The sequence below is a fragment of the Phacochoerus africanus genome, chromosome 16 (assembly GCF_016906955.1).
Source record: "Phacochoerus africanus isolate WHEZ1 chromosome 16, ROS_Pafr_v1, whole genome shotgun sequence".
Classification (NCBI taxonomy): domain Eukaryota; kingdom Metazoa; phylum Chordata; class Mammalia; order Artiodactyla; family Suidae; genus Phacochoerus; species Phacochoerus africanus.
Genome location: NC_062559.1, coordinates 24,700,659 through 24,727,002, shown reverse-complemented (window position 1 = coordinate 24,727,002; position 26,344 = coordinate 24,700,659). Strand labels below are relative to the sequence as shown.

The 26,344-nt window shown below is 40.1% G+C and overlaps 1 protein-coding gene across 4 annotated transcripts in view; it reads right to left on the bottom strand.

Moving 5' to 3' along the window:
• CADPS2 (calcium dependent secretion activator 2) overlaps positions 1–26,344 on the bottom strand; it is a 492,759-nt gene that overhangs the window by 87,393 nt on the left and 379,022 nt on the right. For all 4 annotated transcript variants that reach the window (XM_047763023.1, XM_047763025.1, XM_047763026.1 and 1 more), the window contains one exon: positions 8,935–9,038. In XM_047763023.1, coding sequence (XP_047618979.1) covers positions 8,935–9,038 — 104 coding nt within the window. The remainder of the gene's footprint in view (positions 1–8,934; positions 9,039–26,344) is intronic.

Genomic DNA, 26,344 nt, shown 5'->3' with positions numbered 1-26,344 from the left:
GATACAGAAGGAACTTAACATGAAAAAGACTGTATATGAAGGGCCCATAGCTAATCTTACACCCTACGGTAAAAAACTTTCCTTTAAGATCCAGAATACAGCAAGAATGCCCACTCTCACCATTTTTTTTTTCTCAACATGTTAATAGAAATCTGTGCTAGAGCAATCAGGTAAGCAAAAGAAATAATAAGCATCAAAATTAGAAAGGTAAAATTATCTTTGCAAATGATATAATCTGATAAGTAGAAAAAACTGAATATTCTATAAAAAAACTGTTGGAACTCATGAATATATTTAGCAAAGATGCAGGATATAAAATCAACATCCAAAAATCAGTTGTATTTCTATATACTAATGATGAACCACCTGAAAAAGAAATCAAGAAATAATCTTATTTACAATGATATAAAAGAGAAAGTAAAAATTTTTAGAAATAAATAAAACCAAGCAGGTGAAAGACTTGTAAACTGTGAAGTATAAAACACTGACAAAAGAAATTAAAGTAGTCACAAATAAAGGGACAGATATCTGGTGTTCATGGATTGGAAGGATTCATATTGGTAAAATGTCCTTACTACCCAAATGATTTACAGACTCAATACAATCCCTAACAGAATCCCACTGAATTTTTATAGGAATAGAAATAAACAACTCAAATTCCAAATTCATATGGAATCACAAAAGACCCCCCAGATAGCTAAAGAAGTCTTGAGAAAGAAGAACAAAGCTGGAGGCATCACACTTTCTGATAACAAAAAAAGTATACTGCTAAGCTGTGGTAATTAGATAAATCTGGCACTGACATAAAAACAGATACATAGCCCAATGAAACAGAATAGAGATCCCAGGAATAAACTCACACACACATGGTCAACTAATCTTCAATGAGGGTACCAAGAATACACAATGAGGAAAGGACAGTTTCTTCAATAAATGTGCTAGGAAAACTGGAAATCCACAAAGCAAAAGAATGAAATTGGATCCTTAATTTACACCATGCACAAAAATAAACTCAAAATGCATTAGAGACTTAAACTTAAGAATCTGTGAAACACTTAGAAGGAAATAGAGAAGAAAAAGCTTAACTTTTTCTGTGGCAATGGTTTCTTAGATATGACACCCAAAGCATAGGCAACAGAAGCAAAAATATGTAATTTATCAAACTAAAAATCTAATGTGGAGCTCTCCTGGTGGCTCACTGAGTCAAGAACCTGACATGGTGTCTGTGATGATTCAGGTTTGATCCCTGGCCTTGCTCAGTGGGTTAAGGATCTGGTGTTGCTGCAAGCTGTAATGCAGGTTGCAGTGCAGCTCGGATCAGGTGTTGCTGTGGCTGTGATTTCCTCATAAGCCTGTAGCTGCAGCTCAGATTTGACACTTAGCCCAGGAACTTCATATGCTGCAGATACAGTTGTAAAGAGAAAGAAAAAACAGCTCATGTCCTGTAGAGAAAATAATCAACAAAGGGAAAAGGTAACCTATACAATGGGAGAAGCCCATACCTGATAAAGGGTTAATATCCAAAATATATAATATGCTCCTACAACTCAAATCAAAAAACCCCAACTGATTAAAAGATGGACATGGGGAGTTCCCGTTGTGGCGCAGCGGTTAATGAATCCGACTAGGAACCATGGGTTTGATCCCTGGCCTTACTCGGTGGGTTGAAGATCTGGCGTTGCTGTGAGCTGTGGTGTAGGTTGCAGACGCGGCTCGGATCCCACGTTGCTGTGGCTCTGGTGTAGGCTGGAGGCTACAGCTCCGATTCGACCCCTAGCCTGGGAAACTCCATATGCCATGGGAAGTGGCCCTAGAAAAGGCAAAAAGACAAAAAAAAATAGATTGACATGGGATGGAAAAAAAAAAAAACAGACTTTTCTCTGAAGAAGACTAACAAATGGGCGACAGGTATATAAAAAGGCCTTCAACATCACTTACCATTGTTTGATATTTCAAATGCCAACCAAAACTACAATGAGATCTTTATTTCTGTTTTTGTGCCAGTACCACATTGTTTTGATGACTGTAGCTTTGTAGTATAGTCTGAGGTCAGGGAGCCTGATTCCTCCAGTTCTGTTTTTCTCTTTCAATATTGCTTTGGCTATTCAGAGTCTTTTGTGTTTTAACTTGCATTTTTCTAATCTTGAATGAGTTTGAACATGTTTTCATATGTTTCAGGGTCCTCTCTCTCTCTCTCTTTTTTTTTTTTTGGCCATGCCTGAAGTATGTGAAAGTTCCCAGCCTCAGGATCGAACCCATGCCACAGCAGTGACAAGAGCAGCTGCAGTGACAAAACTGGATCCTTAACCCACCGCACCACAAGAGAACTCCTTATACTGCTTTTAGTGAAATGTCTCTCAAGTCTTTTCCTCTTTTTTCTGTTCAGTTTTTGACAGTGTTATAAATTTTTAACTAAATAACTGTCAAAAATACACATTTCTGTGATAGATATTTTTGTGATTCTTCCAATTAAAATTAGTTTTTACAAAATGATTCATCATAGTATACTCAGAGAAGTCCGTATCTACTTTCAAGAACTTTCTAAGAATATGTGAGATTTGTGGTTGCAAAACTCCATTTAATTTCTTGCAATGTGATTTAGATTATAGCAAAAAGAGTCAAACCATAAAAGGAACCAAAGGGAAAAAAAAAGGTGGCCTATAAAATACTGACATACTGAGCATTTTCTTAAAAACTGTTATCCCCAAAATAATATTCAATATATTTATAGAAACATTCAATATATGTAACTAATTAGCAGGTGGTAAATAGAAGAAAATATTGCCTGAAGAAAGCACGGTGCAGTACAAGCATCAGACTCTAGAGTGAGGAACATTTTAACGGCTGGCTCCATACTTCTAACTTTGACTTCGCTGTTACAAACATATGAATGTGAAAGCCTGTTAGAAAAGGTATGTTCTATGGTACACTGAGCTGTTGTTCTTTGAAAATGTTATATTTGTATACTTTTTTGTTTAAATCTCCACTAGAATGGGTCTATGACAATAACGTAAAGGTTAACAAAAATAAAACAGCAAACACCACTGCACTGCATATACCTCGCTTCCTGTCTTTGAGAGCCATGGCAGAGAAGCAGAGATTCCTTACTCTGAGCAGAGCAGGATCGAAATGCTAGTAAAAATGCAGTACTGCAAAGAGACATTTTCAATGTCTCACTTCCAGTTCATAACCAATACACCTCTGCGAAAGGTTAAAATTAAGAAAACAACAGTCATGTTAGGTCAAGATTGTCTCGAGTCTCTGAGAAAAATTTCCAAAGCACTTTCAAAAGTTAACTTGGAAGACAAAGCCATGGTGGGGAATGAAATGCAATGGAATATAAATTTTCTTAAAAAAAAACCAAAAAACAAACAAACAAAAAAAAAACAAAGCAGCTTCAGGTTGGCAAGACTTTGATATTAATTCAAAATTTTCATCATGTTTTACATTAAGTACATATAAAGTTTCGAACTGTATTTCTGATATTATTATTCCTGATAACCTGTGATGAATGCTTATTGTTCTAATGATGACCAGAGAAAGATTTAAGCAACCACTGTCTTTGAAAATGAAAATCGAGGGTTGCAGGCTATATGTCAAGAACACAAGGTCAGTACTACCACCTGTCCCCTCCCTCTTTCTGCCATCCCTCTGAGTGTCAGTGCTCCCACCCTGGGTTGGTAGGAAGAAGAAAGGCTGTGTAATTTCCTGCCCAGAGCACCACTTCTTGAGATGGCTGAGGCTCCACAGTGTGTGAGGCTCCACCAAGGGAGGAAAAAACCTTTCTTAGAAAAGCATCCATCTGTAGAACACCAATCGAATGTCATGATTATCTGGGTTAGGGTTATCCTGGCTCTAAAGCTAAGCTGCTAATTAGTGTAAACAAGACGGCAGACGTAAAAGAATTTAATTAAGAAGAAAATACAAAACTTGATTGTAATCCTTTAGCCATTCTAGTCTATCAAAGTTCTAACAAATAATAAATCGTGTATAGTGAGAACAAACTATGTGGCAGGCTGAAGATACTTTGAAGGCCAAGGCTGTGTGTTTGTTCAACGTAGTTGACAAGAGTGGCAGGGAAGGCTATCCCTGGAACTGCTATCCCCAGAGCCCTGGGCTTTTGAACTTGGTGAGGTTGACTGAGGGTGGGCAAGTCAGTTCCTCGGGTGGATTTCCATTTCTTTACCTGCAAATTAGCAATGGCAATACTTGCCCTCACCTCCTCCAGGGTTGTTTGGAAAAGTCAGTGAGTATGAAAAGCTCTTGCTTTACAAAAGTAAAAACTAATCATTACCGCACACAAAAATGAAGTGAAATTCACACAAATCTTATAACTTGAGTTTAGATGTTTTACCAATAATAATGTCCAACAGGAGTGTAATAGTTTCTATGTGCCAAGTATGGTTCTAAAGGCTTTTTGGACATCATCTTACTTAATCCTTTCAGGAAGACGGTATAATTATCTTTATTTTATAGGTTAGCATGTTCTGAGAGATTAAAGAATTTGCCCCAAGTCATAAAGTTGGTGGGTAACAGGACAATAATTTGAAGCCAGGTCAGGTGGAGTATAGAGACCAAGCTCGTACACTTCCAGCTTCTTTTTAATTAACTGTATATGGCACATTGCCTGTCCATCTGTCTACCTAGTTTTGCAGATCAGACCAAACTTAAGATCCTCTGATTAGTCTTCTTGCCAGAGCGTCTCTTACTGTCTGATTTCTTTATATCTTTTCTAATTCCTTTGAGGTCTTAGGCTTTTCATTACGTTTACCCTCAAAATATGGTAAATATTTGATAATTTACAACAACAACAGAAAGCATAAATGAACAAAAACAAGGCATCTGACTTCGGAATGTATTATGTGCTTCCCCCCCCTGCCCCCATGCCACCCCCAAGAAAAGATCAGTTTGCAATCCTGTGTTTTGTAGATGATCTTAAAAGCTCTGGCGACAATCCAGTGTCTGGGGTATCACTCTGTTCCCCTCCCCCAGTGTACACACACAGCAACACGTGCTGAAGGATCATATTCTAGAAATATTTAAGCTCTTTTGAGGAGCCAACACAATGGACTGGAACCTTCAGGGCAATACTTAAACAACTGTCAAATAAATCATAAGTGTTCTATAACTCTTCATTCACAAAAATCTGTGTTCACAGATGAATATAAATATTGAGATAACCAAGTGAGACGAGGGGCCAAAAATACTTTAAAACATAGGTCAGGGTAAAGTGCTATTCTTGTTAGTCTATATTTTTAAATTCATGAATGATAATATTTTGGTAGGTTATCTGTGCCCGTGCAGTTTCCTTTGAGAGTCACTGCTGCAAGTGGAATTCTGCCTTTATAACTCACCCATATGGAAGCCATTTGCTGGTCATCCTCCAAAAGGAGGGGCATTTGTTGGGTCATAGGCTAATCTAGCCCTAAACCTAAACCCATCCTAAAAAAAAAAGGTCAATTTACCTCGCTGGCTATCTGGATATAAATAACTATGTAACTACAATTAACTCAACACTTGAGATAACTGCAATTCAGTTAGTACTGTGTAGTAAACAGATCTTGCTCAGAATAAGTTTTTGTATAATCACAGCTTACTATGTTCCTTAACGTGCATGGCAGGAGACAGCAATAAGGATACAAAGGAGTAAAAGCAATGGAAAACACTCAGATGTCCTTTCTCTGTGTTAGAATCCACCCAGACACAGCATCTGGTTGAGACGCCAATGTTCACGAGAATGACCATAAACACAAATATGTGTGTCCATGGCTGAACCCCTCTCCCTGCCCTGGCTCTGCTGCCAGAGCAGCCTAGGATGCAGCCAGCTGGGGTGCAGGATGCATCAACCATTTCCAGTGAACTGAGAGCTAAGGTGCAAACAGCAAACACTGAATTACTGTGAGACATCCTCCTTGTCTACAGCGTCGCCGATGTGGTGGACAATATGATACTTAAAATACTTTCGGGACTTTCAATCAAGATTCTGCTGTAACAATGAATAGCAGAGTAACAACCTAAGCTGTGCTCAGGTTGCTTGTAGTGCCTCTCTCTCTGCCCCTTCCTCAGGGCGTATTTGCAGCCCTCCATCCCCATAGCAGAGTCCCAGGATATGCCAGGAGAGGAAGGCCTGACAGAATGGAAAGGGACATCTCCAGGCTTGTGCTGTCATCATTCTCTCGCCATTAAATCCCTGCTATGACGCTGGGGTCAGATCTGCCAGCAGAACCAGGACAAGACACCCATTCAGGTCATTCTATTCGAACCAAGAAATAACAGTGCGGTTCCCTGGAAAGGGCAGAGTCTAGAGTCGGCCCGAGTCTTCACCTGGTCACTAACCAGCCGTGCATCTCTGGCAAGCTTTCTTACCCGGAACGTGGTGCATGTGTGTGGAGATGGTGGGCTGGTGAGCCCACCTAAGGCTTTCCAGCTGGCATCCGGGACTTGCTGCCTTTGTCTCAGATGAGTGAGTGGCCTTGGATGGACAGCTGTCAGACCAGTTTGCCTAAATTTCTGGGCAGACACAATCTCATCACGGGAGTGTGGAAGTGAGCCTTAAAGATTTTCTGGAAAGGAACTTAAATGATCTTTCTCAAGAGAAAGCACAAAAACTTGGAAGAAAAGCCTGAGAGGAGAGGTCGAGAGACCTTCAGAGAAAAGGGAGGACTGCCTGATGTGTAAGATACTGCTGAAGATCTGGAGGACGTGACACCTGCTTAACTGAGAAATTGCTGGAGGACAGAAACCACCCCTTGGCTCTGTGCTGTGAACCGCTGCAGTGGTGGGAAGGAGAAGGAAAACGAGAAGAGTGACACATGGCCACTTGAAGGTCCCTGAGACAGACGCATTAACCTCCACCAAGGGAGATGGGCTGGAGTTCTTTCAGGCAGGAAAGAACGTCTAGCCTGGACGTCCAGCAAAATCAAGATCAGCGCACAGTGCAGTCCACGAAGTCATTCTGGAAATGCCTTTGGGATCAAACCCATTCACCCCCAATATCATTCCGAGAAAAAGCAGGATCTTCTGGTTTCAAAAAAGGCACCAAAAAACCCCACTAAAAGATAAAGCCAACACCAAAATGACAAAATCCTCTCAGCTGGCCTTTACTTAGATGGCCAGTAGTAACTATGCATGTAATTAGGAACGAGTCACCTTGACCCCAACAGGACAACAAAGATTAGCCTATCCAAAGAAATACAGTCCCTAATTCCAAGGAGAGGAGCTAGGTTGGCTTTAAACCTATAACCAGAGTGGGTTTTCCCTTATCTTCACATAAAAGTTCTTCCATGCTAGAAAAACGGGGAAAGCGATTTTACTCACCTCTCTTCCCTGAGGAATTCCAGGAATTTGGAAGCATTGTGGAATGAAGACATGCCACAGCGTTACAAAGCATTTAAAAAAGAGGTCCTTATAACAAGTCTCTATTTTGGCATCCAGTTCAGTGATATTTATGAGTTTTGATTATCGTTTTTCAATACAGTCAACTCTATCTTTATGGAGTAGAAAATAAGTAATACTTACATTTTAATTATATTTGGACACATTGTACTTAACAAACATGTAGTGGTTGTGTGGGGTATATAACACTTACTAATTACACTTAGAAGACAGGAGAGTTATTATTGTCCTTATTAGTGCAGAGAAATCAAACATATTTTTTGTGAAATGTATAGGAATATTAGATGTACCTGTTTAGGTGAAATTGGATATCCAATTGGAAATTTTTTTTTTTTAATTTGAAAAGGTCTAATACTCTGATGATAATGGCTTTTAACAAAAGACAAAGACAACACATACATGCATTTTTATCATATAATAATTTTCATTGTAACATTGCGGTAGTACTAGCCTAGAAAAGCTCCTCCTGGGAATTCATTTCAAATTATTGAAGCAGCTGTTTCTTCAGTTTAAAATAAAATATCCATAACAAGTTCACACATGACAGATGCAAGGTAAAAACTAGATTCCACAGTGTGAGCTAAAAGCAGATGTTTTGAATGATCATATTTATAACCAGATACAATAAATCTTAGTTACCTATAGTAAGGTTTCACGAATATTCTTTTCTGAGAAAATGTGCTTAAAATGTACTTCCTGTAGTTTCTCCTGTTTTTGAGAACTAGGCTTCATTAAATACAAATATTCCATAAATTCTTCCGTATCTGGTCTTTTTCATTCTTGCTCATTTCATGTGCTTCCCCAGGAATAAAAGCACTGCTGGGACACTGACATTGATGACATTTCTTTGATTCTACACATTTTCTCTACAGAATTCAAAGTCAGAAGACCTTTAAAACATAAGCTCATGGCTACTAGAAGCAATGACACTTTTACGTCTCAGAAGAAGCAGTTTGCCTGATGAAATACCATTCTCTATCTTTAGTGAATGTTAATATATCATTAGAACTAGAATTTGTAGAAACTCTTAAAAAAATGCAGGTTTAATGAAAATGTAAAGAAAAGTTGGATGGAAAGAGTGAATGACTAGAGGTATCAACCACATAGTTATGAATGTCTTCTATTCGACTGTGTTATCATACGGTTTATCACTACTTTTCCTTTTGCATATTGATGAGTTGACATTTCTAAACGAAAGCAATCAGGGTGGTGGTGGGGGAGCAAGTGATCTGGCAGCACAAGATGGGGTCTGTGTTTCACCTTTGCTGCTTACTAGCTGTTCACCTTCGGCAGAGCCTGTAAGCTCGCCCATGCCTCTCACAGCAAGGCTGTTGTCAGGAATAGACACTAAATTGCAGACATATCCAATTCCTTTGTAACATATAGGAGTTACAGTTCCAAGAAATGCATGGGATCTCAGTGTTCTATAGATAAATGGCCCGATGTGTACCAAAGGCTATGGGCAGACCACTTCTTCACTGTTGTCCCCACTAGGGCAAAGCATTGTGTGCATCTGTGACAGTTAAAACAAGTCATCACCTCTGCGTGATGCTCTTCGTTCTGCTGCAAGACTTCTATGCAGAGCTCTGCCAGATGAAGAACCTCTTCCAGCTTCCTAGCAGGAGTCGCCTGGTTCATGGTCTCTATATTAAAAACAAATCATAATAATATGTTACCTTGAAAATAAAAAGCCAAGCAGAATCTAAGATGTAATGATGAGACCAGGGTGTCGAAACAGAATGAGAAAGCATATCTTTTGAGAAAGAAGAGAGACAAGAAATATAAATGAATGCATTCTTTAAAAAAAAAAAAAGTCAGTTCACCAGTTTGCAGAAAATATTTGCTACTCACAAAGCAATCATAGAAAACCGCAAGTGCTTTGCCATTTAACATATAAGAATGAACAGGTGCATCAGCACATTAGATGCTCAACTTCTGCAACAAACAAGTTGTAATTCTCCTCAAGGTCAGAAATAAAAAGAAAAGCAGATACCACAGTCTCTTCCTTCTCTCTGTATTGTATTATTAATACAATACCATTCTCACCAGATGAGTCATTCCTGGCATTAGTGAAACCCATGCTTTTCTTTGTTGCTATTTAAATTTCCAGGCTGAAATGTGTAAGGTTCATGTCGATCTTAAATTGAAGAAGTACAAAGTCACCTAAAACAACTCTGACAAGCTGCAATTAACTGATTTCCTCCCCTCTTTCCCTGCCTACCATCCCCTTCTCCAACAGGGGAGGGGTGAGGAGCCATTCTTTAGAGCTGAAGGTTCTTTTAGCACTACGGCAAACCGAGATAAAAAGGCCAGGCCACAAGAAGATTAAGTGCAGCTACCTGAAATTCAGCAACAGAGAAGGCAAAGCAGTTGATTTCAGAAATAAAATGAAGTGGCAAAAATTAGGGCTGCTCCATGTAATGAAGCTGTTTCAAAACTGAATGTGAAGAACAGTTTCCAATAAGGATATTAAAGATACAAGCTGTCTTAAATTTATGGATGCTCTCTTTGCCCCTGGAGGTTGTAAGGAAGAGAAAGAAAATCTTTGGATCAAGAGCTTTTTCTGTGGAACTGAAAAAGTCTTTTTTTTTTTTTTTGCCATTTAATATCTAATACCTTTAATATCTCCCTAAAACTTCCACCTTTGCTCTGAATTTGTTCCCAAGGGATATACGATGATGCACTGAAACACAGCTTACGGTTGGTAATTGTTCATCGAACATTTATTATAAGCTTACTAGGGGTCACCATGAGATGCATGTGGAGGTGCCACCCCCCCACCCCCCACTACACAGACGCCTAAATTCCCCCGGAGGATGAAAGCCACTGCTTGTCTGTGACAGGGAACAAAGAGTAGGATCCTTCAGGAAAATAGTTTGCTAAACGCCACAGAGTTGAGTGTGCCTGCAGTGAAGGATCTTGGCTGTGGGACGCAGGAGGAAGCAAGACTTGTCCCTGCTCTTAAACAACTCAGACTCCAAAAGTCACTACTGCGAGGATCCTCAGATCGCACTATCCAATCCTTCCACCGGTTTCATGATCACGTCAACCTCCTCAAACCAGGCTGAAGTCAAGGAGGTGCATGACTTTGCACGACGTCTACGCCATCGGGGGCAGCTCAGGTATTTCAGCCTGGTGAGGAAACTAAGAAAAGCTTGGAAACAATGCAAAGCAGACAGAGGTGATGCAGGGGGATGAGAGGAGAGACGGCTGAGAGCGGTGTCTGTGTGTGTGTTGGGGGGCAGCAGTGGGAAGATAAACAGGACCCAAAGGAGGTCCTCCTGGGTAAGAGGAGGAAGGGTTTCTAGAAATGGTTGCATGACAGACGTGGTGCATTTCAGAGGAAGGTGATTACAAATGCTACCATTTATTGAGAGCCAATTATGTGTCAGGCACAGACCTGGGCACTTCCCACGTGTCATCGTGCTCATTTTCCTAATAATTTTAAGCCATTTGGTTATTTATTCATGTAAGTCATAGATAAGGAGACAAACTTGGAGGGATAAAATGCAACTAACAGGAGGTACAGGTGAGATCTGACTCACTCTCTCTGCTCTGCACTTGCCTGGCTACAGTATAAAAGTGCTACAGAATGATTGGCCATGAGCCTGAGGTCAGATCGTGGCAGGCTTTAAGTAGATAATAAGTAGACTGTGTAACTATATCCTACAGATAACTTGGAGCAAATGTTTCTTAGCTTGGCTTCATAATAAATTAATTTTTTGAAAATGTATTTGTAGCTGTGTAGGAGGAGGACTGGTGAGGGCCAGGTCTAGTAGCATGAGAACTTCAGGAAGATGGTAACGGAGACAGAAAAGGAAGGTACAGGGACATTTTGCAGAAAGGATCTGCAAGCCTTTGTGAGTGACCAGAAATTGCAGGTGAATGACCCGGAGGTGTGGAGACTATGTAGCTCAGAGAACAAACATGCATGGCTGATGGAACTAACAAATGGGTCTTCAATGAGCCAGCCCATATATATTAGGACTAATTACCATGTATGTATAATTCAAATAAACAAATTATTCTAAACTAAAAAGAAAGCTGTGTATTGTAAAATTTGTGTGCACAGGAAATTAGGCTATCTGGATCTTTAGCCTGGCAAGCTTCTACGCATCACCAACACAACTAACAAAACTACACACTGCCTTAGGCGTGGGACCTTCTCAAAGTTCTGGGGCTGAAGTTGCTCCTCTCTGAGTTCTCCTATTACTGGCTCACTGGCCTGTTATTAGTGTGTGACCAGATCAGTCAGAAACTGAGTCTCATTGTCTTGTGTTCTCACTGTCTTGAACAGGCTTCAGACCATGACGGGTACTTAATGAATATTTACTGAGAATGCAGGTAGTATAATTTTGGGGGAAAAGCATGTTAAAAATAGAGTCAATACCCAAATTACTTCATTTAACTTTGCATAGGATTGCAAATAGCTCTTCTGTTACTCGCACACCAAGAGTGGACTAGATGGCAAAGTCTACCTGTGAAATGCAGCTGGAATCTAAGGACACTGTTCAAATAATTAATGGAAGTTGTGTTCTTAAATTATTAGACAATGGTTTTGAGGGAAGAATTTTCAAAATAAATTTTAATTCTCAAGAACTTATATTCCTTAACTTTTCCATCTTTAGAGTGAGGGTGTTGAGTATTCTTAAACCAAGGGTTAGGAATAGATTTTATGGAGTCTTTCAACCCCTTAAAATATGTGCTAATTTTTGCGTATAAAGGCTTCTTTTGAGGAGTGAAGGACTATAACTTTCAGGTTCTCAAAGTAGTCTGTGAGCCAAACAAATGGTAAGAATCACTGCATATACTCTCTAAGATTCTAGCTATGAGATTCTATGCTTCCTGTAAATATTGGGCTTTACCTGTCTTGGATTATATTATTTCAACTTGAAGAGGAAAGGGAAAGGCAACAAAATTTAATCATTTTTATCACAGAAGAGGAACTCATTTTTCTCTATACTTTAGTATATTATTTACTGAATCCTTAAAACCATTCTGCAAGTTAAGGAATTGGAATCCCCCCATCCCCGCTCCATTTCCAGATTAGGAAAAAGAATCTTGGTGAGGTTAAAAAAGTATCCAAGGTCATACAGATGCTAGTTGAGAAGGGATTAAAATTTTACTACTGATGTCATATAAGAAGCGATAATACAACATTTGAATTCTCTTCCATTTTCCATTCTCTGAATAGGATTAATACACACACACACTCAACTGAAAATATATATATATATATATATATTCAATACGAACTTCTGAAATAGCTGAAAGTTTGAGTTTACACAGTCACCATATCCTTGGCCATAAGTATGCAATAATGGAAAAGAAACACACAAGCAACCTGAAAACGTATTTCTCTTTACGTGTGAATATGTCAAAATCAGCTTTTACAATTGACACTCTCTTAGGGAAAAACTCACAGAGTACCCTGTGTCCTACTGAAACTTAAAAACAGTCTGAAACATTTTATTCTTTCTAGATTAAATTTACTGAGAGGATCAAAACTTTGTACTTGAACATAATGGCCACTCTCATACTTTAAATAAATAGCATTTTTATCAAGTACACCATGTATGCCATCTCTAGCTGTCACTCATTTGACTATAGCCAAGAAGTTTAATGCATTTCAGTCAGAACTCTATCAGACAATGAGGTTACCGACAGCTCCATTAAAATTCTGAACACTGTGAATATTTGAAAACTCCTCTTTAAAATGTCCACTTTCCCTCTTTTTCTAACATTTCTACAGCATTACAGATGTCTCTGTATTCTTTACACTTCACCCATTTTCTTCTGGGGACTTTTAAAATAAATAGGCCCACAGTGGCAAGCTTTCTTGACGAATTTCAATGTATTACTCTTGGTTAAGATATTTCTTCATTTTGGAACACTTTCACTTTTCTAGGATAACACCTCTTGTCTCCTCAAAGCAATTCCTTTTAATTATACCTCTGTGCATGTAAGGAGAGATTTCAGTGGCAGAAAGGCCGGGAGGTGGGGAGACAGAAGAAGCCAGCTTGACCACTGTGCATTAGTAGGTGTTAACTCTGCTGCCCCACATCAAAGAGGATGTGTACTCCCAGCAAACTCCCCTTGGCTGACCCCTTCCTCCCACTGCCTGTCAAAGTCCTTTGTGGTAGATACACAACGATGCTCATTGTGAAGGCTGTAAGGGGACATTGGGAGAAGACCAGTAAGATCATTTCAGTCCATTTTCCTCTATGTATATAAGATACATAGACATTTGAAATGTATTTGACCTTAACATTTTCCAGACTGATTGTATCTGTACTTGCTGCTCAATGAGAAATAGAATTCAAGATGGTGCTGGATTGAAGGGCTATGGCAATAATCCCACTGTAATAAGGACTTCTCTCCTTTACACACGGGTTAGGATAACCTACTAGGGTGCACCAACAATAATTCATATATATGCACTAAGATTTCTTACCAGTTCTTTAACATCCCTAGATTCTGTGGCTCTGAATTTGATTTGTCAAACATAAACTGCATGTAAGATACTATACGAATAACGGAAGGGCTATCACGATGGAAAAAAAAATGATGCCTGCCTTCAAAGAATTTATGTATTTCTCTCCCTAACTGGTTTACAAGGTAGAGGATAACTACACCCCACCCATTTTTGATCAATAGGAAGTTCTATAACAGAGCTCTTACAGAGTGAATTAAATGCACTCAATATGCAAGAACAGAGTTACTGGCTTTCAAGAAACAAGATTAAAGATATAGAAACAGGATGGCTTTAAATTGTTTGTGGATAATACATGGAGTTCTTCCAAAAACAAATTATTCTTTTAATGGGTGTGTGTGTGAGTTCAGAAACGTCAGATCAGAGAAAGTTAGCAGCAGTCTGACACAGAAATCTCTCATCTTTTTCCTCCTCCCATCTGAAGAAAAAGAACTCACTCACCCTCCTTCTGCTTCTCCCTCCTTCTCAAGGATACAATCAGATGAATGGGGAGAAAGCCCTGACATTCAGGAGGTAACGGAGGTGAGAAACTTGTAAGACTGAAGAAGGAATTATAAGGATATATGCAGGTCCTGGGGGAAAAAAGAAAGACAGAGGCCGGGATAAAAGAGGAGAACGAACAGGGAAAATGATCACTGTCTTGACAAAGGAGTTAAAGGAACGCCTTCTGCTTGAAAGGAGAAGAGGATGGACAACATGGAAGCACTGACCTGGGGCTCCGTGCAGGCTTTGCCTTGTGAGGTTTAACTAAACATGGATGTTGGGCCAATGGTACAACATCTAAGTTCTTCTACCTGAAACCCCAAAGGTCATTCAGTGGCAAGGGCTGCTGATGGGAAAAACTTATCCATCCTTAAACCCACTGAGAAATGATGGGTACTTCCTTGTGCCTCTCTTCCACCAAAGTAGATGGTGACTGCTCCCTCCAGCCTCCTCACCCTACAAAAACATATGGCACACAAACGCTGTATGCTGCTATAGGCCCATAAATGACTTGTACCAATCAGAGAGATTAGGAATGGTTCCATCTGAGTGACCGCCTCCATGTCCAATGCCTTTTCCCATCCTTACACTCCTATAGGCCAGCCCAGCTGGCATGGGGGGATTTCTGCCAGCTCCCTAGCCTGTCTTCATTTGAACCTTAATTCTCATCTGCTGTCAATGTTCTCCCTCTTTGCATGATCCATACTGATGACTCAGTTGGAAGAGTGTATATTTTATTGCAATTTTCTGACCCCTCCTCTAGCTCCAGGCACAGCAACCTATGGAAAGTGATACAGTACCAGAGCCTAGTACAGCGAGGCTCCTGGGAGTCCTAAACCTGGGCCAGATCTCAAAACGGATGGGCTTTCTCATCCCAAGAGGGAAGGAGGGCAGGAGATCAAATACTTCCCATTAAACAAAACAACCCCTTCCCTTCAAACCTGTCAGCCACTTTCTTTAGAGCTTGTGACTAGATTAGATGATTCTGGGAGTAATTCCCTCAACTTAGTTCCTAGAAGAAACAGCATCAACGTGCTGGCTAAGAAGACCATCTCAGAATCCAGGGGGGGGGCAGTTTCAAAAACTAAAGCCCACTTCCCCAACCTGAGCTATACTTTGTTCAGTATCTGACTCCTAACACATGGGGAATGATGCAAAAGCTTGGTGTATCATTAACTCTTTTGGCCTGATGTAGCCTATTTTGGTTTTATGAGTGCCAGACATAAATAGACATACATTGCTCTAATCAAGGAATATCTTCAGGATAGACCTGTGGTTCTTAACCTCATCATGCACCAGAATCACCCAGAGGGCTGGTTAAAACACAGATTGATGGCACTACTCCAGAGTTTTAGATTCAGAAGGTCTTGTGTAGGGCCAAAGAATTCATATTTCTAACAAGTTCCCAGGAGATGCTGAAATCAAGCTACAGCTTTACATAAACTTGTTACTGAAAAGAGGTGACTTTTCTATAGAATCAGAACACATTTTTACCTTTCTGTAATGTTATCCCAGGTACATATTTGGACAATCTTTGGATGAGTGAAAATAATCTAGGATGGGATACATATCTGGATAATCTCTGAATGAATGAAAATCATCTAGGATGTTATGGCCTCCCCACAGCTGTTTGAAATCCATGAGAATACCAGGGCCACAATGTTCGAAAACAAGAGGTCTATGGCCTCCTAATTCCAAGACTCCCTTTGGGGCCAACTTGTTTAATGACCCTGCCATTTAAAGCAACAGTTCCAGTAAATACCTTCTTGGCATTAACCATGCTAATGATACAGTGCTTTCGAGTAATTGTCCTGCAGTCCCAAACACTTTAACTACTTTACCTGGATTATCTTTCAAACCGATAAGTTCATTTTTAAGCTATGGACCAAAGCTGGACACTGTACTATAGGCAACAGCGGCCTAATTGGATCCAAACTGGGCAGTCTTCACCAGCCAATGGCAAATGATGATCCATGAGTGACGGACCATAAAAAGTCAGCTATACGTGGAGGTCAACGTCAGGGATACTTGGTGAACCTTGAGGAGGAATATGGTGGCACAGTCCCCTCTTAAGATCTTAAAATAAGGCACAGTGGTGATGGAATTACAGAGAGAGGATTATCGGGAGGCACGCAATTTAATATTATGTGGTTTAACATCTGTCACAGCCTTCTATAATTATGTGATTTATAAGAGTGAAGAAAGACACGTTAGTTTGAGTTTTACTCAAGTTTTAACAATCCTTTTACAAACTGAAACTCCAGCTCTCTCTAAATTTGTGAAACAGGAAGATCTAAGATCTCCTGGGGAAAAAAAAAAAAAAAAACCCTGCATGGTGTTGCTGATGGCAGAGCCTGTGAAGGCATGAAAGAGAAGAGAATTTTCTTATAAGGCATATTGACTTTGCTTTGCTTAGCTCTGGCTACAGCTATGTTGTAGGATTCTAATGTCAGCAGAAATTCTTTCCACTAGCAGTTTTGGCAGCTATTTGTATAACAGGGGCTTTTCCAAAGACTGGTCTTTAGCCATGCTATCTGTATTTGTGTCGCACATACAGGAGATACAGATTCAGCAGCTAAAACTGAGAAATGGTTCCCTCCCCGGTTTTATTGCTCTTCATATATAGATACACCATATTTATTTCTCCTCAATATCATTCAGATTCAGAAATGGAAAACCATCTGAGTAATTGCAAGTCTGATAAGTGCCATGCCAGTATGAAATGATCACATAATGAAGGCCTAGAGAGAGCATGTTGTTTTATGCTTAGTCCTGTCTGTATTCTAATTACATTATTCTGTATTCTGTCTGTATTCTCCCGGCATATTCGTTATCTTCTTACATACAGGGAGTCCCCTCACAGCTCCACACTCATCCATTTCCTGCCCCTTAAACTCTTTTCTCCATTTTCAAGGAGAGAGTCTGTCCCTGAAGAATGGAGGGCTAGGCAAGCAGGACTCAGTGAGGCGGTGGGGGTGAAGGCAGTCTGTGCAGGGATGGGTGAGGGGAAAGGCACTCCAGAGGCTTGCCAGCTGGGAGGCAGGCTGAAGGAGAAGGGACACAGCAACCACAATATGAAAGTGGCAATTTGCAGATGTCTCAGCCTTGGGTGCTAAGAAATTAGTCAAAAGCTCTTGATGTCTATATGTCTTTGTGTCCTTTGACTCATAACCGAGCTCTCTTAGGGCAGACGGCGTGTGCATGAGTGGTGATAATCTATTTGATGCCAGGATTTGGAGGACGTCTCCTAGTTGGACAAGTGTAAAGACTGAGTGCAGAGACTAGGGCTGGACTTGGTGACATCCTGAGTAATCCTGCTGTTTTAACATCCTGGGTCTGCCTGTCACCATGCATGTGTGCATCTGCATTGATGCCTCAGGATATTTTATAAGTTTTCTTTTTGGGAAAAAAAAAAATCTAACATTACAAATTCTTCGATTAAGTCTTTTAATGGAGTGCTTGAAGCTCTATGGCCACTTAGCTATAGGTTACCAGCAATGAAATCTCCCAAATTTCCCAACCTATTCATCCATCCAGGCTCTGAGTCCTCACAAACTCTGTCTAGAAATAAAGAGGTGAAATCTGTCAGGTTGCATTACTCTGGTTTTGTCCAATTGAAAAGACTTTTTAATATATCTAAACTCGGATTAACAAGGTGCTGCAGGAGCCACACTGCTGTGTGTCACTTGGCTTACCTGTTGACATGTGTTAGTAAATAAACAGAAGGGTCATCACTCAGTTGGTTTCAAACCCTGGCTTTGGAGGATGATAAATTCTACAGAATTGCTCAGGGAAGGAAGAAAGCTTGCTGTGTTGCCAAGACTGCATTTATCTGTGAATCACATTACATATGAAAGTAAATATATAACAAAAACTACATGGCATGCTGTCAAGTGAGCTGAATAAACTGACATCTTTTCTGAGACCTTTTAGGGAACAGGTGTTGAACACTTGTAATGAGATTTCCATGTTATCTTCAGAGGAAGGAGATAAGACTCCAGCAAGAGCTGTTCAGAGTGTTACAGATCGTGGCCAAGGGACTAGTTCTCAGGAAGGAGTGAACGGAAGGAGATATTACACAGACATTTTATATTCTCAGGAGGTGCTTATGTTCTAAGAATTTTTACAGAAAGCAAATATTCACCCAAGAGAAGCTTTTGGAAAAAAAATTTTTTTCAGATCCTGAAGAATCTGGGATATATTCAATTAAGTACTCCTGATGCATCACCTTGTGCATTTCCCTCCTATTATTTTACGAATCTCCTGAAAGTTTGAGAGTATCATTCATGAGGCTTTCATGGCCTCACTTCAGCGTGTGTGAAGTATTTTTTTTTTTTTTCACGTATAAATGGTTGGCTGACAATTCTGTGCAGAAAATGAAGGAACTAACTTGGAACTTGCTATGTTTTATAAGACAGTTAAAACAATACTATTTCAGCTCAAACAGATGTGTGAGCTGGAAACTGGGAAAACCGAGGGAGTGAAAAGGTAAAAATATTAGTTGAGAACAGGTACAATGAAGAGAAAGGATATATGTATAGTGACAGACATTTTCTTCAATACTGGAGAGGTCTCTAGTCTCTCTAGAAGCCGGTTCAGTTTATTTTAATCAGTTCAGTGAGCCCTGCTTTCTGACACCATCTCTGAAATAGCCCATCCTTCCGTAGTGATTCGTGATCTCACTTTATTCTGGATGAAGCAGATCAGTGTCTCCACTCCTACTTGGAGTATCTGCCTGACCATGACATTTTGGTGACAATTTTGTCTTTTTTTTTTTTTTTTTTTTGTCTTTTTGCTATTTCTTTGGGCTGCTCCCTCGGCATATGGAGGTTCCCAGGCTAGGGGTCAAACCAGAGCTGTAGCCACCGGCTTACACCAGAGCCACAGCAACACGGGATCCAAGCTGCGCCTGTGACCTACACCACAGCTCACGGCAATGCCGGATCCTTAACCCACCGAGCAAGGGCAGGGACCGAACTCGCAACCTCATGGTTCCTAGTCGGATTCGTTAACTACCGTGCCACGACAGGAACTACTTGGTGACGATTTTGAAATTTGTCTTAGTATCTGGCAAGGCAAGTCTACATACTGTTTTCTTTTCTCCTTACTCAGTATCCTTATTTTTCAATTTAAACTTTGAAGTAGTTTTATCAACTTAAAAAAAAAAAAAAAAACCCAAACAACAAAAACACACCACCCTGGAATTCTGGTGGACACTGCAGTGAATATACAGATAAATTTGGGGGGACAGTTGACATTTTAGTAAGTCCTCTCTCTTAATTAAGCACATGAATTGTCTCTTCTTCTATTTAGATTCCTCTCTGTGACCTTTATTTGAACGTCAGAATTTTCCTTATACAGGTCTAGGAAGTTTTGTATAATTTGGCCAACTCACGGAAGTCTTAGAGTTTGGTGTTTACTGTGAAAGATCTCTTGATCCACCCACCGACCTACCAGTTGAGAGATGGTACACAGCAGTGTTTCCGAGTGTGGTCCATGAACCACTGTGAGTCCTTCAGATCTTTTGGGGGCCTGCAAGGTCCAAAGTACTTTCAGAATAAGATATTTCACCTTTTAAATTCTGTTGACATTTACACTAATGGTGCAAAAGCAACAGTGGGTAAAACCGCTGTTGCCTCAGCATGAATCAAGGCTATGGTGCTAAATTATATTCTTTATCACAATGCACTCACGAAAAAAGCTTGTTTTATATAGGAATGTCCTTGATGAAAGGGCTAAAATTAATTTTATTGAATCTCTACCCTTGAATATACATTAAAAAATATCATCTGTGACAAAATGAGAAGTTCGCATAAAGTGCCTTTGTATGCTGAAGTACAATGACTTTCTCAAGGAAAAGTGTTTGTGTGACTGAGTCCAGAGCTGAGCTAATTGCCTTTTTTTCTTTCATAGAGAACCATTTTTAGTTGAAAAGACTACCTTCAAAGTAGGGTTATTCAGACTTGGAAATTTGGTAGACATTTTCTGAAAAAAGTGAAGTAAACCTGTCACTTTAAGGAAACAACAGATAGTATTTTTTTGGCCAATGATAAAATGGGAGATTTCAAGGAAAAGTGGAATTTTAGAAAACTTGTATCTGTCATGAGCTTGACAGCTTCCCAATGCTTTAAGATTTCCTGATGAGTTGGGGTGATATTAACAAGGATTTTTTTTGGTATCACATAATATTTGTTAACATTAAGATCACAGCTAATATTTTCTCAAATGATGTTGAAAAATCACGCACAGTGAAAGAGCTATTCAAAATACTTGATAAACCAACAGAATTTAATGTAATAGCATGAAAAGTTCATTGACATACTTTCAGACTCCACATTTCAATTAACCTGTAAGAAACTACTACTTCCCAGGTTTTAGTGTAACATCAAAAATCCACAATTATCTGAAAAGTCTAGTATAATAGCCCTTCCTTTCCAACTACCTATCAGTATGAGCCCAGATTTTTTTTCCTATCTTTTTTTTTAATGTAGCATACGGAAGTTCTTGGGCCAAGGACTGAAACCGAGCCACAGGTGCTACCCATGCCTTAGTTGTAGCAATAGTAGATCCTTTAAACAACTGTGCCAGGGCAGGGATGGGTGGCTCCACAGTGCCCTGAGCCACTGCCATCAGATTCTTAACCAACTGAGCCATGGCAAGAATTCCTTTTTTTCATATCTTAACCAAAATAATACATGGTAATAGACTGGATGCAGAAGCAGGCATGAAGATCTAGCTGTTTTCTATTAGGGAAGCTCTTAAAGATATGTACAAAAAGGTAAAACACTGTTAATACTTATTACTGTTTTTTGTCCTGGAAATGTTTTCTTTTCATAATCAAGAAATTGAAATAGTTGTCAAAGATCTCTCATCCCCAGATCCCTAAGCCCAGTTGTTGTGGGCAGGAAAGTTCTACCAATCTTTTAAAGAATATATAATTCCTGTCCAAAATAAGTTCCCCTTGTGACCAGCCATACTCCTGGATAGTGTAACTCCCCACCAGACAGACTGGTGACCCTGGAAGTCAAAATACTTTGGGCAAAGTGAAATGAGGGTAAGGCGACGGCGAGAACATGCCCTACCCTTGGGTGGCAGATGAAAAGAGGTGCAGAGCTCAGGGTAAGGTAGTTCTGGGGGAGATACCATGGTTATAAATGGAATGGGAAGATGCAGAAAGAAGACTGAGGTACAAACCCCAGGAGAAAGCAGAGATACACAATGGAGTAAAATATATCCAGAAAGAGCTAAGTGGAATTGGGGTCAATGAGTTGGCCTTGAGGCAGCAGCTACCTCATTCCTTGGCTGTGAAGAATAGAAGACACGGGTGGGTATAAATAATGGGATGTTTGTAGGTACAGAGCTAGAAAGCTGAGGCTTCTCACTCAAAACTGAAAGGAAGCGACTGCCCTCAAATAACCTTAAACTTAGGTGTCATTTAAACTTAAAGTCAAGTCCCTATCATAAGCTGGTTTAGAAAGAGAACACTGTTCAAGACTGAAATGTGTTTTCATTTTTCGTAGATGGAATTAGCTACCACCACTGCTGACTGAGGTCGTCCTTATCCTATTAGGTCACACTCAAGACAAAGTAGAAGAGGAGAGAAAGGATGGATGACTCACTGACAAAGAGACTGTGGATCAAGGGAAGGTTCTGCTCATTTAGGTCACACCAGACCAGGGCAGAGGCGTGACAAATCATCCAGCGTTGGCAACACGAACTCCAATACAAGAGGCGCAAGGCCAGAAGCAGAGGGCGGCGTGATGGTGCGGCCAGCAGTGAGCTGTTTCAGATGGAGTACCTCATACTAACGTCGTCCCAGAATTAAACAAGGATCCACCAGGAGGCATGTTGGAGGAGTGCAGACTCAGGACTAATTTTAGAGGAGAGCGAGCTAAGGGTCCTTAAATGTCCGCGTGCTTTGTCTGGAGCCGACAGACCCTTGTGCTTTGGTCACTAAAGCTCTGGGTAAATAGTGAGTACAGAGGTCCTGCCAGGAGGTGGCTACTGACAAACACGGGTGCACCTCGTGTCTCCGTTTGGCTTGTCGCTTAGGTGGTTAGTGACCCGGGCAAGCAGAGAACTACACCTCACTCTTGTCCTCTGTCCTAAGATAACGGAAGGTACACAAAGAGCTTTAAAGCTGTCAGACATAAGCAAATAACGCCTTCATCTGCCTCTTCTCGTCAACGACCCCTGCCATTCCTACTTGTTATGTTCCCCCAAACAGCTTTTGATACTTAGGAATTAAGCTGCCAACAATGTCATGAGCTGACCAGCGGACATGAACACGAATCATGTTGCGTGGGGTTGCTATCTTGAGCGGCTTAGCGAGGTGCTGGGAGAATAGTTGAGGCAAATAAACGTACTAGAAATCCTCATTCATTCCAGACTGGATGAGGAAACGGCCAAAGTGCGTTCGTACTACTCACATGGTGTTTAAAAGAAACTGGGATCCTAATGCTTTCTGGCACACACGCTACATAGACTAAGGCTAAGGGTGGGGCAGAGGTGTTAAAGACGTCATTCAGTATACTGACAAGAACTACACTGATAACAATAGCGAAACATTTCGATGGTGTCATGCTAGGTGATAGAATCAAAGTAATGTATGGCTATCAGAACAATGTATCTTCTTAGGTAATTTAAATAGTTCACTGACCATCTGAAAGATATCCACAGCTTTTCTTTACACACAGTGCCAAAATAAATTTTAATTTGACCCGTGTCCAGATGATCACAGATGCTAACTCAGGGTAGCTCAAGCAGTGCATTTTTACTAGATATACATATATTGCCTTAGGAACTAAAAAAATCTTTGGAGATTTTATGATTTTTATCAAAATTTTAAAATAAAAATAGGTCACTGTGTTTGTTTCAGAGCCAGAAATTGTATCGATCAATTTGTCCCTAAATCTTCAGGTGAAATGAATAAAAGCAGAAATGGTCACAGAAGTTTTACATTCAGGCCGATGGAGTCTAAGCCACATTGTCCAAATAGGCTGGACAGAAACTCTTTAATTTCCTTATTTTTAAGGTGAGGATTCTGTTCATTTTAATATACAGATTAACTCATGTAAAGTGTTGTCAAGGTTTATGGGCCTGCAAAATTTCAGGTCTATTATTTAGATACCAATAAACTGACTTCATGGTAACACACAATACTCAACAATTTTTTAAAACCAAATTCATAAGGAAACTCAAAAAACTTTGAGAGTAACTGGGTCACTCTGCTTACAGCAGAAATTGGCATAACACTGTAAACCAACTATAGTTTAATAAAAAAAAACTCAAAAAAACTTTGAAAGTGTTATCATAGAAATATTAGTAAGAAATTACTAATCAAAAATTTCATCAACTGTGCAGTTCATATACTCACTTCTGTACCACGCTGCCTTAGGCAGAACAGATTTTATTTATTTTTTATCGCTACATGCTGCCAATGGAGTGCTAAATTAAAATGCCACCCAGATGGCAAACACATCCCAATGACGTAAGGATGGCCACAGTGCGACTTCTCTCAAAGCAAGCAAGCAGCCTGGCCCTCTGGGAAAGCAGCTCCATCCTGTTCAACTGAGACTTTGAAAATGAGAGCACTGGGGCTTAGACCTGGGAACCTGGCAACCATAGGGCCCAGACAGATTCTCACCGCACAAAGCCTCTGCCTGTTCATTCCTTGCTACCTTTTGTTTAGGGTACCTCCACGCTTTGAGTCACAAGAAGCTTAGGTACCAAATTAATGTAAGAATCGCTCTGAGGTCAAGGCAAGCTCCCTCTTTTATTGAAAGTCAAAGTGTGATATGTGGTTTTCAGGAGAAAGCAGGACTATCACCAGATGGTTTATAGCTATCCTTGTCTGTAAGAAAATTCCTTGAATTTAAGAACAAATGGATTGTTCTTTAAAAATAATAGCTAATTTGCATCAACAAGGCATGTGATTAAAAAAAATTAAAAAATAAAGTTTTGCTATCATTTTGAACCCTGGAATACAAATAAAAATGATCTAGTACACAAAAAGTTGGTGATAAAATTAAACCAAAGAAGAAAACTAGTTGAATTTGCCATAGGGTAAATCTCAAACACTTGTTAAAATTTTTTTGAAAAATTGCTTTTGAGAAATTTCAAGTTCTTAAAATGAACTAACTCTTCTCAAAAACTGCATGTAAATAATGCCCAAGAAGGAAAGAAGGCACTTAGAGAGAGGTCATTTGTTTTATTTCTTCTATTACAGAGCTGTCAAATCCCTTTATTCTGCAAATTTGGGCTGCCCATTTGAAGAATTCCCAAGGATGGAAGAGAACTATGAGTCAAACTGAGTATGCTGAATTTTAGAGGCAACTGAAACAGGTCAGATTACTAGATGTTATTAATGCAATTTGTTATCTATAACTTCTGGCTTCTGTGATCCAGAGTTAGTGCCTCCTCACCCCCACACCCCTTTATAAAGGGCATGAAATTCTGGCTTAATTTTTTCTAACCTCGGTATTTTTAAGGGGGTGGTTTTTCTCTATGTTGTTAACTATTCAGTGATCGGCTTGAATGACCTCTTGCAAGGCAGCTTGATGGTTTACAGACTTCGCTCAGCTGTAAATAGCCCGGTCACTTTCTGGGCCAGAAATTCATTTGTCGATTCAATGATTCAAGGAGGTATTTATCAAGTAGCAACGCCCTAGACACCTTTCCTGGCACTGGAGATAGAGCATTTTTGAAATACACAAGCCCTGCCCTTGTGGGGCTGATATTCTAGGACAACCATGGGATGAAAGAACTATTTTGTGTGTTAGAGCATAAGGGCTGGAGAGAAAGATAAAGCTGGGAAGGGGAAGAGACACTCTGGGTTGCTGGGTGGCAGGGGAGGCTGCACGTGTGAATCGTGTTCAACACCTGACATTTAAGATGTGCAGGGGAAATAGAATCAGCTTCTGGAGTTCAGCTCTTAGCCCTCCACCCGAGACCTGTGCTGTCCCACCAGCCACATGTGGTAGATGAATACTCAAAACAGGGCTACTTTTAATTGAGATGTGCTGGGAGAGGAAAATGCCCATCGGGTTTCAAAGAAGTTGTAGGAAAAAATAATGTAAACGATCTCAGTGGTTGTGTATACGGAATACACTTTAATGAGATACTATTTTGGACATACTGGGTTAAATAAGCGATATCCTTAAAATTAATTTCACCTGTTTCTTTTAACCTCTTTAATACAACTACTAAACATTTTTAAGTAACATTTATGGTTTTGATCATATCTCTGGGGGCAGCACTGTTCCAGACTATTTTTCAGATGTCCATGCATTTTGACTGAGTGCAAATTTAACCATGCAAGCTTGCCAAGAATGCGGAGGAAGGAAGGCACGAGAAAATATACAGATAACTTAAAGAGCTAGACAGTGGATTCTAATTTCTTACTTACTAGCCACGTGACCAGAAGCTGACTGGTAGATAATAACCTCTCTGCTTCATTCAATAGTATTTATTGTAAAGCGTTGTTGTAAAGACCACATGGACGCATGCAAAGTGCTTAGAACAGTGTCTGGTATGAGCTTACTCTTAAGTAAATATCATCCTTTTTGGAAAAAATGACACTACAAATGTTAACCCTTGGCTTTTGTGATGCGTGTGAGAAGTCTGTCCGAAAATGCCATTGCTCTGGATGAGAGAGCCTTAGGGGCTGGGCAGCCAGTGGGAAGGGCACAAAGGAGGCTCTGGTGTGGTGTCTGAGAAACCATACGTGCAAATCTCAGGTCTGCTGGATTTTTTTTTTGCTTTTCAGAACTGTGCCCACAGCATATGGAGGTTCCCAGGGTAGGGGTTAAACTGGAGCTACAGCTGCCGGCCTACACCACAGCTCACACCAACGCCGGATCCTTAACCCACTGAACAAGGCCAGAGATTGAACCCGCAACCTCATGGTTCCTAGTCGGATTCGTTTCCGTGGAGCCACGACAGGAACTCCAGGTCTGCTGGATTTTAATAGCA